At 53.8% G+C, this 16,594-nt stretch overlaps 2 protein-coding genes across 6 annotated transcripts in view; one reads left to right on the top strand and one right to left on the bottom strand.

Annotated features, from left to right (window-relative positions):
* RALGDS (ral guanine nucleotide dissociation stimulator) overlaps positions 1-6,295 on the top strand; it is a 112,295-nt gene extending 106,000 nt beyond the window's left edge. For 3 of the 5 annotated variants that reach the window (XM_019510732.1, XM_019510729.1, XM_019510730.1), the window contains exons 10-18: positions 987-1,064; positions 1,157-1,243; positions 1,488-1,520; positions 1,837-1,958; positions 2,502-2,597; positions 2,982-3,234; positions 3,583-3,828; positions 4,080-4,194; positions 4,592-6,295. In XM_019510732.1, the coding sequence (XP_019366277.1) occupies positions 987-1,064; positions 1,157-1,243; positions 1,488-1,520; positions 1,837-1,958; positions 2,502-2,597; positions 2,982-3,234; positions 3,583-3,828; positions 4,080-4,194; positions 4,592-4,767 (1,206 nt within the window). In that variant the 3' untranslated portion in view covers positions 4,768-6,295. The remainder of the gene's footprint in view (positions 1-986; positions 1,065-1,156; positions 1,244-1,487; positions 1,521-1,836; positions 1,959-2,501; positions 2,598-2,981; positions 3,235-3,582; positions 3,829-4,079; positions 4,195-4,591) is intronic. The other 2 variants (XM_019510733.1, XM_019510731.1) reach the window with 2 other exon arrangements.
* A 2,124-nt stretch (positions 6,296-8,419) lies between these two features.
* On the bottom strand, positions 8,420-16,356 carry CEL (carboxyl ester lipase). Its single transcript, XM_019510305.1, has 11 exons — positions 16,291-16,356; positions 15,123-15,273; positions 14,886-15,008; positions 14,034-14,231; positions 13,526-13,656; positions 12,882-12,989; positions 12,377-12,494; positions 11,107-11,293; positions 10,238-10,441; positions 9,527-9,724; positions 8,420-8,628 (listed from the first exon to the last, which is right to left on the bottom strand). Exons 1-11 carry the CDS (start codon positions 16,354-16,356, stop codon positions 8,433-8,435), a joined length of 1,680 nt encoding a protein of 559 aa, XP_019365850.1. The 3' UTR covers positions 8,420-8,432.
* Positions 16,357-16,594: the final 238 nt, after the last annotated feature.

Below are 16,594 nucleotides of genomic sequence, written 5' to 3'. Positions count from 1 at the left end.
AGTCTTGGCATCACCAGGTTGCCAGAAACCACAGGCCCAAATGCAAAGGGTGTCTGTGCTGCCATGCATGATGCTGTGCCGCCCTTGCCAGCTCCCCTCTGGAGATGGCTGCTTTTTAGCCTGTAGGAAAAGCTCCTCTGGGTCTCAGAGATTCTCAGTCCCTCTTGGAGCCTGTTCAGGCTGCCAGCGGCTGCAGGAGCATTTGTCTGTCCCTGGAAGCACTCACACGGCCGTTTCATCCCAGCGCTGGTTGGGCTGGGAGCACCAAATCCAGCGGGGAACAAACCCTCCTGTTGCTGTATTGATGCACAGAGCCAGGGAAGGCAGCGTGGCCTTCCCAAAAGAAGCTGCCTGTGGTGCTAGTGCCAGTGCTCGGCCTAAATCATCCCTTTCTCCATTAGGACACTGAAGGCTTGTTGGCTTAGGAGTGTCACACCGACGGACAGGCTGTGAATGACAGCCAGGGCATGAGTCCCTGTGAGGGCACTCTGACTCCAGTGTAACGTGCCCTTTTTCCAGTTCAACTCATGACTTGTAGGCAGTTAATACCGGATCTCACGAGGAACTTCCCGTGACATCTCAGAGCTCTTTCCAAAGGAGGAGCTGTGCTGCCACTTGACCCAACAGCACAGAAACCCGTGGCTCAGTCAGCCTTACCCCATAGTCAGTGGCAGGGTCAGGAATAGAGCTCACACTAAGGGCACGTTTAGGCTCAGACAGAAAAAGCTGCTCGCTCCACTCCCAGCGAGTGTACTTATATCCCAGCACCAGTTATATCACGGTGACCAGCAAGGTGCCTTGTGTGGACAGGCCATCCATTCCTGCCTGCATAGGGCTGCTGCACTCCCAGTCCACCCTGGGGTGCAGTGAGAGTGCTGGTAAGCATGGCACGAAGTCCAAAGAGGCTGGAGTTTGTGATCCATGGGAGCCTCTTGCATTAGCGAGTGTTAGTGATGAACCAACCTCTCTCTTTCCCACAAATCCAGGAGGGGACTTCCAAGTTTGCCACCCTAGAAATCAACCCCAAGAGGGCCCAGAAGCGCCAGCAGCAGCAAAGAGAGATGGTGAGTTGGGCACCACTGCCCTCTGGGCTCCCAGTGTCCTTGTAGGGGCTGTGACCAGGATTCTCCAGCTGACCCTTGTTCTCCTCTTGCAGGGTGTGATGCAAGGCACCATCCCCTACCTGGGCACCTTCCTCACAGACTTGGTGATGCTTGATACCGCCATGAAGGATTTCTTGGATGTACGTACCCTCCCGTGTGCTCTCCTAATCCCATTCTCCTCCCAGAGCCCTGAAGCTCCCAGGAACTGGCTAAAATGGCTAAAACGTAGTTGGCTTCCCTACCCATAGGCATGTAGGGATACACTGCTGTGCTGACACTGTCCCCTGGCGGAGGCTTGCTGCATTGCATGATCCATGCCAGGCTGTGGGATAGGGACTTCCCATGCGTGGTTTGCTATAATGTTCTTTGACTTCTGTGTTTCAGGGAGGCTTGATCAACTTCGAGAAGAGAAGAAAGGTGAGTGTTTGTCATGTTCAGACTTTGCAGTGAGGCAGATGATGGGGCTGGCTGGATGCCCCCTGGTACCTAGAGTCCCCACTCCAGTTCAATTGGGGCTGGTTCCCCTCTTGTCTTAGCTCTAGCCCTCTCTTGTCCTGCAGCTTGGAGCACTGAGCTTTGGCAGGCTGCTCAGGGCTGCTCAGTTAAGGCCATTCCCACACATGGCCCTCAGGACTGGTCTGAAAGTGAGAGGGCTTGTGTTTGGGAGGTCTGGCCCGGGCAAGGTGGGTGGGAGCCAGGCCTCACTCAGTGTCCCTGCCTCTCTTGCTCACAGGAGTTCGAAGTCATTGCCCAGATCAAGCTGCTGCAGTCGGCCTGCAACAACTACAGCTTCACACAAGAGGACCGCTTCGTAGAGTGGTTCCACGGTGTGGAGAGGCTCAGCGAAGCCGAGAGGTGAGCCCAAGCCAGATGCTTCGGTCCTAGGGCCCCTCTGAGGACTCCCCTCATTCCACATTGCTGTGGGATGGGAGCATGGCTGAACTGCCCTGCTTTGCTGGCTCCTTCAAACTCAAACCTCTTACAAGTTGCTAACAAGGCCTTGGGGCCTGTAGCCCCTTCCCCTCAGTGCATATAAGGCCCTGGGCAGTCTCCATTTGCTTCCCAAGCTTCTGTTCATCAGGACAGTGTGACACTGGTGAAGGGTGTGGGCTGAGCCCTCAAACTAGGGGCTGCCTATTCAACTATGCCTGCCTTTGTGCCTGGGGGTTGATGCCTAACCTTGGCACCTGGGCAGCCCCCTGCCTTGTATACCCAGACTCAGCCCTGCCAGAAACCTGTGGTCACCCTAATCCTGCAGGCTGAGACCGATCCATTCCTTCTTGCCTTCTCTGCACTGCTCACACAGTGGTAATGGGGGGAAGGAGGGGTGCAAGCCCAAACACATGGGCTTTACCTCAGGCTGCAGCCAAGCTGACTGTCTGTTCTCTCCCTTCCCAGCTATGGGCTGTCATGTGAGATCGAGCCCTTGTCTGAGTCAGCCAGCAACACGTTGAAGGCAAAGAAGAACACGGGCATCATAAAGCGATGGAGCGAGTGAGTCTCCCCTGTCCCCAGGGTGCTTGCGTGTGGCCCGTCTAGACAGAGGAGAGCTGACAGAGCCACCAGGAGGCTATCGTTGGGGGGTGAAGGCAGAAGCGAGGTTCATGAGTGCAGCATTACAGAGGGGGCATAGGATTAAAATAGACTAGGCCTGCAGGTCGCATCAGGGGGCATCGGGGCAGCTGCATAAGGGCTCAGTATTGCAGAATGCAGTGGAGAAGGCTGGAATCCAGCCAGGCCAGGGGTCTCGGAGACATCTGTGGGCAGCTCTTTGAGCCGTAGGACCTAGACCTGGGTTGTGAGGTAGCGAGCTGACTGGGTCCCTTGGCTGCTTGACACGCCAGTGTGGTCATCCAGGGCCTCTCTCTTCTCTGATAGTCGGCAGCCGCCAAGCGCTGAGCCCTGTGCCAGTGGCAGCTCCCACTCCAAGTCCTTCGACCAGCTCAAGTGTGGGCAGTACCTGTGCAGCGGGGACACCACTGACTCGCTCAGTGTCACCTCTGCCGGCTCCAGTAGCTCTGACGTGGAGGAGATCAACATCAGTTTCATCCCCGAGTCCCCCGACTGCCAGGAGAAGAAGGTACGGGGCAGCTCGCCGGGCTCTCCCCGCGCCCAGGGCAGCAGGAGGCAGGTGCGCCCAGGGCATGGGGGTGGCACCTCTGCCTTCAGTCTGAAGGTGGGGTGGGGTGGAGTGGGGTGGGCCCCTGCATTCTCCCCTTAAAGGTTGGGTCCAAGTTGCGGGAGCCCCAGGCCCCTCTGCCTTCCCATCTCCATCCATTGCTCTGGTTGCGATTCTCTCCATGTCCTTGGGCACTTTCTCCTCCCACTCCATCGTTGTAACTGCCTCTTCAGTTACAGAACCCCCTGCCCCTGCTCTGTGCCCCTGCTCCCTTCCCAGCCTCTAGGGGACATTGCTGGGATCCCCCATATCATGGATCGAGAGGCTGAAAGCCGTTGCACGTCTGCCTCTTCCCCTCAGTTCTGGGAATCCACCTCTCTGTCCTCACTGGACACATCTGGGATTGGCTCAGGCTCCAGCAGCGCCTCCTCCTCCTCAGTCTCCTCCACGCCGGTGACGGCATCACGCACCCACAAACGCTCCATCTCGGGGATCTCCAGCTACTCCTCCCTCTCACTGCCCCTCTACAACCAGCAGATCGACGATTGCTGTATCATCCGTGTCAGCCTGGCTGTGGACAATGGCAACATGTACAAGAGCATCTTGGTGAGTGGGTGGTTCCTGCGATGTGTCCACGTGGGAATGCCCAACAGCCCAGGATCCTGAGGACGTCTCCTACTTCCAACCCCTCTTGGAAGAGCTCTGTCATGGAGGAGGACCAAATGTTGGTGCGGTGGAGGGTGGGGATTGCTGCTAGTCTAATGAATCCTGGTGCCTGGGCTCTGCCTTAGCTGCCACGGTGGCTTTGGGGTCCTCAGTCCTTTTCCTCTGGGTTGATGCATCCCTTCCCTACACAGGTGACAAGCCAAGACAAGACCCCGGTGGTGATTCGCAAGGCGATGGCCAAACACAACCTGGACGGGGACCGGCCGGAAGACTACGAGCTTGTTCAGATCATCTCAGAGGAAAGAGGTACAGGGGACTGTAACATGAGAGGCTGGGGTGTTGGGGATCTGCTGGCTCCCTGCCTGGCATAGATGCGATAGGGAGGCTACTGTAGTGCTGAGCCTGGAGAATGAGTTGTCACCCCAGCCCACCACACCTCACTGCTGGGCAGAGCGCGTCCCTGGTCTCCCATGGACCAGGGAACCTTGCACAGTTGCAGGAGCCCCAAGTCAGCCAGGAAGCACAGCCTACGCTCCTGTTCTCATGGGGCCTTGCTGCTCCCTCAGGTTCCCCATCATCCCAGCAGGTCCAGCATTGCCCCATTTAGCTCCCTGCGTACATGTCCCTTCCCTTTACGAAGGCAGCTTCAGCCCAGCCAAGCACCGGGGTGACTGACCCAACCTCTGTCCATGTGTCCTCTCAGAGCTGAAAATCCCTGACAACGCCAACGTTTTCTACGCCATGAACTCTGCTGCCAACTATGACTTTGTGCTCAAGAAGAGGGGCTTCTCCAAGGGGGTGAAGATCAAGCACGGCTCCAGCTCCACCCTGCCCCGGATGAAGCAGAAGGGCCTGAAGATCGCCAAAGGCATCTTCTAGCCTCACCCTCGCTGCACCCCTCACCAACTGGGCCTTGAGGGCAGGCTACTCTGGGCCTGGCTGCCGGCCTGGTGGGGTGAGGGCAGCATGCAGGTGGACTGACAGCGCACACGGTGCTCGGAGGGGGGCAGTGTCAGCCAGTGTCCCATTTCCATCAGGGCTTTTCTACACGGAGGGGGGCTGGCGTCTCTTCTTCCACCGTGTGCCACCACCACAGCCATCCAGCTGCCCAGAGCCAGACTCCGCCTCTCTGCCTTAGGTGCCTTCTGTCTGAAAGAGTGAAGGACTGGCGACTTGTCAGCACATCTGTCCGCCTGGGATACACCGGGAGCGAGGGGCGCGCCAGCTGTCACCGGGGAGTCAGCAGGAACTTCCTTGGGAGCAACAGGGCTGGGTGCATCACTGCCCATGCTCTGCCGTCACCCAGGGCTGCTTTACCTCTAGGTCCCACTTTTCTCTCCTGAGACATTGTGCCGCATGCCTGCCCCTGCAGCCGCACGTGGCTGCCCTGAAGAGGGAGTTAAATTGGGAAGGATGAAGCCACTCAGCACCACGCTTGGTTGTGGATGAGTGTTCTCTGGATGTGTGAGATGGCTCAGCAGGCACTCGGTGCTCTCTGGGACTTTGCACTGGAAGCCTGGTCATTCCTCCTTTTACTCCCCCGATCCCATAGTCTGCCAGGCTGGACTCTGATGTCCCAGGCTCCGTCATTTTAAAACCTGCACCAAAGATCAAATGCCAGTGTCTCTTTGGAGGCTAAAACACCCCTCACCAAGCACGGGGAGCCATCAGCGGAACAAGAAGGAGCCATCGTTTTCTCCAATTCCTGTACAGATGTTTGTAAATAGCCTTTTTTTATATGACCCGGGTGGGAGCGGAGAGGACCAGGGCAGTTTACAACGCAAAACGCCTGCCTCTGTCCGTGCCACCCGCAGAAAGTGCCACTCGCCTTGGGCTTTAAAGACTTTTTAAAACATGGACAATGGGGGGTGGGGGGAGGGGCTCGCATTTTTGTACAAAAAAACCTGTTTACTGAATTTTTTTGCAATATTTATTGGTTGTAAATAGACCAGACTGACTTGTACATTTTACTAACCTGCCCCCTGCCTGCTTGTATTTAAAGTGACTGGGAGAGAGCTCTCTGGCAGCTGCCTTGCTTCATTGTGTGCATGGGGGCAAAAGAGTCTTTCTAAGCCCCCTGGTTCCTTTGGCTAACGAAGTCCTGTGTGACCTGGGGAGAAGGGCCTCACTTGTGATCACTGTAAGAAACACTAACCAAAGGGGGCCCCTCTGTTCCCAGACCCGCCAGCAGCCTTTCCTGCTCAGGCACCTGTCCTGGGGCCTTTCCTTCCTCCTCCTCCATCTCTGTTTTGTAACAAAGCTGGTGTCCTGCATCCCTGCAAGGACCCAGGGCCTTATCCTGAAAGGTCAGGATTTTAGCCCCTCTTGGAGCGGGTTCTGTAGGACCCCGATTAGAAGTTGCCTCCTCGTATGCATGTTTCCCCCCGCGCGGGTGCTTAAGGCACAAGGGAGGAAACGGGGAGGGTCCATTACCATCAGTCACGGGGGAGCAAAGCAGAGAGTTTCAAGCCATTGGGGGAACTGAAGGAAGTGGCTTTATTGCAGCAGAACAGCTGCATGCAAGAGGCTGCAGCGGTTGGGTGGAAACCTCTACCCGGGACCCTGAGAGTCAGACCAGGACTTGGGACATCATCTGCCTTGGGCATCTGGCTTCTTGGGAAGGATGTGTGTCCGTGTACCTGACTGGGACAGCTTAGAAAAGGTAGTGCGTCTCCTATGAGCACTGCTGTGGCTTTCTCTGGCCCCCTGCCTTCCCCTGCACATGAAGGGAACCATTGCCTCCCTGAAGCAGGGGTTGGAGCCCTTTTCACTCATTTTGCTCTGCTGGAGCCTTCTCTCCCCGCTCTGCCTTCAGGGACCTGTTAGTCAGCTCAGCATCCGTTTCTGCAGCCAAAGCACTTCAGCCAAGCACAGCAGGTCAGCGTGCCTCAGACTGGGCTTGCTCTTCCTGTTGCTGAATGACCTGTTGCTCTTCTGCACTGCTAACCCAGCCCTTCCAGCCTCTGCTGGGCCTTCAGCTCTTCCTCTCTTGCCAGCATGAATCATCTCCTTGAGGTCTATGCTGTGGTCCCGCATTGTCTGGGAAGAAGAGACCCTTCCCCTCTCAGCAAGGTCTCTGTTTCAGCCAGCACATGCCATGGCCTCCAGGCCTTGGACTATAGCCCTGCTCTGAGCAGCACCGTGGCAAAAACTGCCTGCAAGGTAAGACAATGGGGGGCATGCAGGCTTCAGGGCAAACGGTTCCTGTGAAATGGCTCTTCACCTTGGAGGGCAGGAACAAGTGTCACCCAGTAGGGAGACCAGCAAATGCTCCATTGCTGCCTGTGCTTCTAGCAGCCCACTGCCCCTTCTGTGGTAACACTGGCCTACTCTTGGCTCAAGTGCTGCTTCGTGCCTCAATAACTGGCCTGCATCTGAGGTTAAATGCAGGGCAGAGTTGACAGACCAGCCTTCTCTCCCCACCGTCTTTCCAAGGGCCAGCAGACTCTGAAGTGCCCCCCTGTGCATAGGTGATCAACGTAGCTGATTGTATGATACAGATTTTGTAACAACTCCTGTGAAGGCACACACTGCCCAGTGTGACGTGTACACAGTCATGTAATTAGTCTTTGCAATAAAATACCAATGCTCTGACAACCCTGCCCTTGGGCGCCGTGCCGTTGTCTTCCTTGACTGATGTAGGCCCCCAGCTAAGTACAAGGGAACAGATACGGAGTAAAGCCCACAGAGGAGCAGCAGTGTAGGATGTGCAGGGGCTCCTGTATTGCTGAGGAAGTGAGTGGGCTAACAGACTGATGAGCAGCAGGTACGAGGGCTATAAGTCAATGCTGTTGAATCTAGTTTTGCTTTACATTCACAGCGCTTCCCCTCTTAATCGGATCCAGTCCTCCTGCTACTGTCCAGGGGGAGGCCAGCAAATTAACTAGGAGGCTGATGACCTACCTCTCCAGTGAATTACCACTGAATTAATAATGCACGGTTCTGCCATGATCATCACTGAGAGCAAGCAAAAGCATAGTGGATTGTAGCATCCCTTTCTCCTCCATCTCAGCCTTGCAGCCAGGGCACTGGTGAATTAAATCACATTCCCATTGTTTTACTAGTCCAGAGTGCTCCAGTAATTAGAGCAAGCGGTAGTAGCACATCAGCTCCACCTCCTGGGCTGTGTTTATGTCTGGCAGAGGTGTGTTAAGGGGTCTTGCTTTTAGCCAGTCTTACTGCAGATGGTGTAGGGCAAGAGCCAGGAATACAGGTGCTTTGCAACAGAGCTTTTCTGTGGGAGGGGCCCTTTGTGAAGTCAACCTTGCAAAGAGTCCCTGAACAAGTTTCTGCTATCAGGGTGATTGAGGCAACTAGGTACAAACATGGGGTGGAAAGTGCCTCTGTGGAAGGAGAGTCTGTGTGCCCCTTTCAGAGGAGACAGTGTTGTCTAGTACACTGGACTTGACTGTTATTTGGGAAGTCCTGGTACACAGGACAGTTAAAAAGAAGCCACAACTCGCTCAGCAGAAGACAAGCATTTAATGATTTCGACTTTACTGTGATTTTTTGTGCGTTCCTGTTTGTAAAGTCTAATGGGCTTGTTACTCATCCAGGAAAGAGGAAGACTTATTAGGCAGGCTCTGGTAGGACACCGTCCAGAACTTAACGTAGGGGGCCTTGAGACCCTGCTTCACAGAGTTGTAGCTCATGTCGCTGTTGATTTCCACGTAGTAGCCTTCCTCAGCTGTGTACGGCAGCCAAGCAATGGGCACGCTTGATGCCCCTTTGTTAGGGTCCCTGTAAAAGCACAACAGCTGCAGCTGGAGACGGAGCTAACCTGAGACTTGCAGCCCAGCTCCCCTGGCAAGCTGCAGCCTGATGTGGGGCTTTCCACACAAGCACTAGGACCTTGTGAGAGTGCTAGTTCCCATGCTCTGCAAACTTTGACTACTGACTGATGGATGCTCTGATCTCGCTCTCCAGTAACGAATCCCCTGAACCCAGAACAAAGTGTCCCAACTCCGAAATGGGAGCACTTGTGCAGCCAGGGAGCCTTCTCCTGGGGTCTTTCAAAGCCCACACCCAGCGCTGAGGGGCCCTTCAGGAGTCTGAGAAAAGCCCTGAGACAACCCACAAACCCCTGCGTTGGAGGCTCCTCTCCCAGTCTCCAGCGAGCTGCACCGTGGGAAAGCACCACACAGGTGTCTGCCGCTGCTGAGGCCAACATCATGGGCCTCACAAACTGGAAGCAGCAGCTCAGCATTCAGGTAGAAAATGGAATTGCCAAGCAAGCAGCTAAAACAAGCCCAAGCTGAACTGCTCCCTGCACCAGCGCAAGGTGTAGCATGGATCCTGCCTTTAGCCCTTGAAGCCCAATTCCCACAGCAGGCAATGGAGCTTAAAGGACTCAGAAGAGAGGAGCTAATGCTAGGGAGAAACCTCATCCTCCAGAAGCCCTGTATGCTGAGAACAGACTCCTGTGTCTGCACTTCCCCACAGCCCAGGCTCGCCGACCCAGCTCCCCATCGTTCAAGATCCCTAGGCAATTGGTGGGATGCCTCCAGTACCCCTGATGCTCCCTCAGCTCATGGAGACCCAGAGCAGCCTAGGTGCAGGCTACAAGACTGAGGCTCCCACAGGTAGGAGCATGAATAGACGGGAGTTGGTGTTACCACTTGTAGCCCAGGCCTCTTACCCTGTTCTGGCAAAGTTGGTCCAATAAGCAATCATGGTCTCCGAGACAGTCCTGTGCCGTGGGAAATAGGCCAGTGGGGTAGTGAACGGTTTCCCAAAGACATACTGAAGGTCATCTGCGTGGTCTGCCCCTACCCAGCTGGGGTAGACGGGCATTCGAGATGGCTGGGAGAACACGTAGCTGTAAGTCTTGCTACTCCTGTGTAAGCAGAAATAGATGCTAAGCAGCTGGGGATGGAGCGATAGTGATTCACAAAACCACAGACTCAAACACTCATGTGCACGGTTGGCATTCAATCATGCACAATGCTAGGTGTCCAGGAAGGACTTTAAGCCCCAGAACTTCCAAGCAGCTTGCCCTATCCTCTTAGCATCATCACCTCATCTTAGGGAAACATAGGAGACACAGTTCATTTACTTCTCATCATTCATTGCTCAGGGAATAAGAGCAGACAACTTCCTTTGCTGCTTAAGCGGTGGGGAACAGTGGCCGACTGGGGGTTTTTAAACAAAAAGTTCAATTGAGATTTTTTTAAAATCCCCAGTGTCCTGGACTACATCTGCAACTCTTTGTGGGTAAATAAAAAATGAAACCTACCCATGCAGACCCAGTCACTGCATCATTTCCGGCCCACACGGCTCCCACCTGAATGCTATATCCTGAGCTTGCCCACAATGTGCCCAGCATGTGCTGCTGCTTGCACAGACTCACTTGGCATTCTGGTAATGCAGATTGAGAGCCCGCTGCGTCGGGATCAGAAAGATGTAGTCGGTCTCCAAGTCCACCACTGTTTTCTTCATGGTCTCCTGATCTGGGGTCTGGCCCCACACCTGGGTGTAGAGGGCGTATGTTGCGTTTGCTCCCCTTACTCCCTTCTTCATGGTCAGCCCTCGCACCAGGTTGTAGAAATCATCCCTGCAAAAAAAAAAAAAAAACCCATGGCACCTCTTAGCTTCCTACTGACTGGAAAGACTGTAATAGGTCCAGTGGTCACAGAGACAGACCCTGGCTCCCTGACACTTGTCAAAGCAGAGGGGGGGTGATAGCAGGGACCAGTGAATTGGTACTAGAGACGTGAAATAGCTGCCTCCAGTTCAAAGGCAGCCCTGCTCCTAATACGCCCTTGGGTGTTGTTTGATGGATGGAAGAGCCTCGCGATCTCAGTCCAGATTCTGGAGAGAAGGCATCAGTTCAAAGGAAGTTCATCTTTGTGCTTGGTGAAGCAGGTGGGTAGAGTGGCGACATCCCAGCTGACTTCCTGCCTATGGCGGGGGTGCCAGACTCGATGATCTCACGAGGTCCGTCCCAGCCCCTAACGTCTATCAAATCTATGAAATCCAGGTCCTTCTGAACTTGGTTCCTTTGGCCAAACCTTTCCCCCCAATCTCCTCCTGGGAGCAACTCTGCCATCAGGGCATGAGGGGAAAAACACTTACGTAGGTGCTCCTCTGGCCTGGGTCTCACTCACACCAAGGTGTTTGGGACCGACCGACAAGGCCTTTCTCTAGCATTGTTTCTCCCCTAGCAAAACCCAAGACCACCTTGCTTTTTCCATGTGTGCTTAAGGCAGCTGCACTTACGCAGTGATGTGCTTGAGCGGACGATTGACGCGTGGAACATCAATCCCAGCGAAGATGTGCCCATCCATGTTGTTCACGCCTGCAATGTAGTCTATGTCTGCTGCATTGGCAAAGAGGTTCTCCGGGTTGTCTGGGATGAAGTCGCCATCAATGACAGGAGTGAAGGCGAGGTAGTGGACAAGGGGATCTGCATGCAGAGGAGAGCCAGGAATCATTATGAATCCAACATGGGAGCAGACCGACCACGTGCCCTACAGCTGCAAGCAGGGAGCTTCAGGTAAACAGGTTGGATGAACTGGCCTGACTGAGGGTAGTGGGAGATTCCCCAGTGACAGCAGAGGACGGGGCTTTGCCTGGTCTAGGGGCACACAGCCATCTGCGCTAAGCTGCAGCCCCCAGCTGTGTGGGGTGGGCCAGGATTTGTGAAAACCATGCAGACATGTTTCCACATTCCCACTGCCCCGTGGGTCTGGCAGTGCCTCCGGGCCACCTGCCGGCTCGAGTGAGAATTGCAGGGAAGACAATTATGGCTTTTACAGAAAATGAAGCACAGAACCAGGTCTCCAATGACATGGGAGCTCGGGGTGCAAGCAGGGCACTAGCCCCACAGAGCCCGTGCCTGGGCAGCAGGAGCCCCACAGCATGGATCCAGCAGCAGCTGGGTGCACGGACAATGTACTGCTGCTATAAGAGGCCCAGCAGGACATGCTGCAGCTGCAGCAGCCAAGGACTGTTTTTGAATCCCCATTGTAGGTAAGACTCCCACTCCCACCCCAAAACTCAAGCCTCTGGTCCCCAAGGAGCACTGTGGGCAAGCCCAAGTCAGCCCAAAGCGACCGGAAGGGGCGGATTTGCTTGTATGATTTCACACGGACAGGATGGCAGGAACCCTGGTTTTTCAAACTCAAAACAAGTGTCTTGCCTGCCTGCCTACTCTTCACGCAACAGCCAATGGGCTGAGCTCTATGGGAACAACGCTCAGACACGTGTCCTCTACGGCAGTGGTTCTCAATGTTTTTTGTACCAGGACCCATTTGTAAACATCAATGGCCAGTCCTGACCCGGTGCTCCTCACCTGCTGCCCCCACCCGCAGCTCCTCGGTGTGTGGGGTAGGAAAGGCCCCAAGCAAAACCACGGTTTGCCACATTTCTTATCTTTAAACGAGAATCCATTTTTTTAACGTTTGTGACCTTTTCATATATTCTTGCAACCCACTTTGGGTCGTAACCCACAGGTTGAGAAACACTGCTCTAGGGCCCACTGACTCACATGCCAGGCCGATCAACTCCAGATGGTAGGCCAGTGTCACTGCCTTGGGGTCTGCAACACGCAGGCAGTTGGCCAAGGTTGTGGTGTTGTCTGTAGGGCAGCCAACCTTCTCTGCAATCTACGGGACGCAAGAGAGGAAGTAGCTGTGGTCAGTGCAGCCAGGCAGCCAACTGCCCAGCTCCCACACACTGGGACAGGAAGTGCGGTTTTGTTTGGTTTGTTTTTTGAATCTCAGAAATGCTCCCACGCCTCCTTTTGAGGGGTACTGTCCCTTTTTAGACACTTCAGGTGCCGTCACTGTTTCCACCCACTCAGCCTGCTGTTTTCCACGTACCAGCAGGGTGTCAGCGGCTGGCTGCAAAAGCTCTCCTAGCCTGGTGGCACAGCGCAGGTCCTAGTCTGACCCAACTTTGTGAATTTACTGTATCCAGGCTCCTTGGCAGCTCCTCCCCCTGAGCTCTGAGAGTGACCCTGGGTTACTGCCCTATTTTGGAGCTTACTTTACCTTGGTAGCCCAGAAGAGAGGGTTCTCCTGGATAGCCCACGTGCACAGGCCCACGCCGCTCTGGCTGATGGCTCGTTTGAACAACCCCTTGTTGTAGGGTGACAAGGTCTGTGTCACAGGGGAGACAGAAAAGGCTGGTTGTGAGCAAGCCCCAGACAGCCTCCCAGGCCAAGGCCAAGTGCTCAGGCTCTACACAAGGCTCCGAACAGTGGCTGCCTCTCAACAAGTCACAGCATAAAAGGACCTGTGTAACTTTGGGAGGAAGGAGCTGCAAGGCCTCAGGCAATGAAAGTCTGGCTCCTGCAGAGAGAGGGGCAGTGTAAGGAACCAACATCAACTCAGTCTTACAGGCTGAAATACAGACAGATTTCTACAGCAGGGGAAGCCTGAGGAGGAGGAGTGCTTGGGAAAGCAGCACTCTTCAGATCTGTGTAGAGAGTTTAATGAGGACATATCCAAAATAACGGAGCCGCTACGAAGAAAAGCACAAGTTCAGGACCCCTTCATCTATTAACCCACATGTAGCTGTACCTACTGCCACCCAGAGCAGCGCCTGCAGCTAGAAAAGCCCTGCGCTAGGGAACCTGCAGCATTCTGCCAGAGAGGGAAAGCAACCCTGCCATGGCCTGGTGATGACCGCGCACCTGCAACGAGACGCCGACAGCTCCAGCGGATTCCCCAAAGATAGTGATGTTATCGGGGTCTCCTCCAAAGGACTTGATGTTTTTCTTCACCCAGGTAATGGCCAAGTGCTGGTCCCTCAGTCCATAGTTACCTGCGCAAGAGAAGGCAACATTTTTCAGGGAACAGAGAATTAAAAAATCGGTGGGATTCCAGGCTCTGGGTCCATGTTTCGCACACCTTCACCTTTACTTGTCTTAAAGCTGAGGTTAGATCACAGGTATCCGCGGATCCTGGGCCTGTGTCCTACACGTTTTGGGAAGTGGTGTCAGAACAAGGGCTTTGCATGCTTCAAACATCCAACCCATCTGCTGCCTTTCCTACAAGTTCAGCCTCCGGATCTCTCTTTGCTTGGAAGACAGCCCTCCTGCATGGTGTGTATGTGGATGAGGGGAGCCACTCTGGTGCGTGTGGGAGAGGCTGGGCAGACACAGAACTGAAGTCTCTAAAGCAGAGCGACAGCTACTGTACCTGGAGCGCTGGCATCACCCGTGCTAAGGAACCCCAGGGGCCCCACTCGGTAGCTTATGGTCACAACGATGACGTTGCCTCGCACTGCAATCTCTTCACCATCGTAGAGGTAGTTCTTGAGGAAGTTAGCACCCTGACCACCTCCAAAGAGGAAAGCACCTCCATAGATCCAGACCATCACTGGCAGATTTGTGGAGACTGGAGTGGGGAGGAACCACAAAGTGATGTTAGGCTGAGGAAGAGATGAAAACTTCCTAATGCAAATCAAAGCCAGCCCTTTCCATATCATCATCACCCTGTACCTCTAGGCATGTTCACTAACAGGCATCACCTCCTTCAAGCTTGAGCAAGTTTAGGAGGAATATAAAAGTACCTGTCTGCAGGGTCACTGAACTAGAGGCACAAGCACGTTATTTATCACGATAACAGACCTAGGACTTGGTGACAGGATAAGCTGAAGAGCCTGGGAAGACAGAACTGAGCAGGGAGAAATTACACAGCACAAACTCCAGTCTCTACTTGCCAAGGGAAGCTCAGTTTCTCCATGGAAATGGATCCAATGGCATGTCTAATGTCACCACAAACCTTCTGGGGGCCTGACTTCCCCATCTGCCCTGCAAGGAGGGGGTCGCTCTATTGGAACACAAGGCTCCGACACAGCAGCTGGTGGAGACTGGCTGACGCAGCGGTAACACGAGGAATCCAGTGCAGCCAGCATGCTGGGGAGCACACAACTGGTGGCCAGAGGGGGGTGTCAAGGAAGGCCTGGCTCCAACACACAATCGCTCCAGGCTGCTCAGGGCTGAACAGAATGGAAACATCCCACCTCCCATGTCCTCATCAAGCCCATACCTTGTTTTTTCCCCTGAGGGACCCAGATGTTCAGGTACAGACAATCCAGACTCCCACGTACGTCAGTCTGGGTTAGCGTGGCCTGCATGCAACGGGGCTTGTACTTCGTGGCCTGCAGTGTACCTAGGAGAAAGAAGACAATATCCTGTTGTGAACCCAGGCCAGGCTTCCAACTTCACACAAGAAAGAAAAGCCCGAGGTAGAGGGGAGAGAACAGAGATCCAAAATCCTTCTCACCTGACCAGCCAGGATGGGGCTGGGGGTTTTCCAAAATCTTCGTAGGAGCTCCATAAGGGATTCCTTTGAAGATGTCAACGAAGTTCCCGAAGAGTCCCAGCTTCTTACTGACACCCTCAATCAAGCCTCCTTCCGTGGACACGACACCCAGCTAAAGATATTCCAGACAGACCAGGGGCAGGGAACAGGAAACACATTTAATGAACACAGGCAGGATCAGCAGGTCTAAGATATGCTTCAACATTCATTTAGCCCTTTAACATATTGACTGTGAAAGCTACATCCGCAGAAGTTGTCTTTTCAAGCACACTTACACCAACTGAAACATCAACCCCTGACAACGCTAGTGCTTTATAAAATGACTGAACAACACGCTTATTACTATTAATGAATAATTTGCACTTAGGCTGAGACTTTTCCCCATCAGGGACTTCGAGGTGATATTAGACTGTGATGAAAGCTAAATGCATGAATAGTGAGGTATACAGGAAGGGGGAGAGAGAGAGAGAGGAAAAAAAGTCAGTGGAGTTGAAGACACTCATTACTTCACAGAATTACTCAGTATGAAGTCCCCAGTTGCTACTGACCAATTTTGCAAAAACTTGCTCAGTATGAGGTAGGTCCCAGCCTCTCTTTCCCTGTCTGAGGCCGCTAAAATATATTGGAGTATGCTCAGTGAAGCATAGCTACTTCATAGGATGAAAAATATTCAGAAGCCAGTAAATGAGAGGCGAGCCCTGCCATGAGAAAAAATAGGACATCCCCCTAAAAACACCTGGGCTACAACCCATCTGCCTTTGCTCAAGAGTTGGTATCACATATTTCCGTTGCCGTATCCCAGATCTAAGATGAAACCAACCCCTTGCTGTTTTGTCGCAGCCCACAAGAATGAGCATTGGCCAGTGGATCTATCTGGTTCGTACATCCACTTCCGTGACCCCAGAAGGCAGTTGCCCGCTTTCTTTCAGATACAGAACAGCGAGATGCTGCTTTGTATGGAGCTACTTGTTATGGAAGTCTTGGACGCCCATTTAACGTAGCACCTGCGGATATGCCAGGAGCCAAGGGAGAGACCACAAAAACTTTAATACATGACTCTAACCAGGCAACCTGTTCTCTCCAATTTTCTTTAGGCTAAAGGAAAATGAATGGCCTGCTGTATCCTTACCTTTGCAGCCCATGCTACACCCAGGTAGCAGAAGAGGGCAAAGCACAGAATCCCCCAACGACACATGACGCCTGCCTGCCAGACTGATCCCTGCCTATGTGTCTATATATATATATACACAGGTGCGCTGGGATACAAATATCCGCATGCGCCCATGGAGCTCCACCTTGTCCCACCTGTGCCAAGGGTGCTCGCACAGATTGCACACACCTGTGCTTCACTTGGCTGCAGCCAAATCGTGGTTGATAACCGGCACTAGGTTGTGAGAGACCTCCAGCTGTTTCTTGTGTGGGCTGGCAGCTTG

Source organism: Gavialis gangeticus, unplaced genomic scaffold (genome assembly GCF_001723915.1).
Source record: "Gavialis gangeticus isolate Ggan-Ray unplaced genomic scaffold, GavGan_comp1, whole genome shotgun sequence".
Classification (NCBI taxonomy): Eukaryota; Metazoa; Chordata; order Crocodylia; family Gavialidae; genus Gavialis; species Gavialis gangeticus.
The sequence above is the reverse complement of the archived record's forward strand: the minus strand, read 5'-3'. Positions and strand labels throughout refer to the sequence as shown.

Bases quoted from the DNA above. Each gene is read 5' to 3' on its own strand.
- CEL (XM_019510305.1), bottom strand. From the start codon at position 16,356: ATGTGTCGTTGGGGGATTCTGTGCTTTGCCCTCTTCTGCTACCTGGGT. The intron at 13,657-14,033 runs GTACAGTAGCTG...TCTCTTGCGCAG, and splicing joins GGGTGATGCCAGCGCTCCAG to GTAACTATGGACTGAGGGAC. The intron at 11,294-12,376 runs GTGAGTCAGTGG...CTCTGCATGCAG, and splicing joins GGAGTTGATCGGCCTGGCAT to ATCCCCTTGTCCACTACCTC.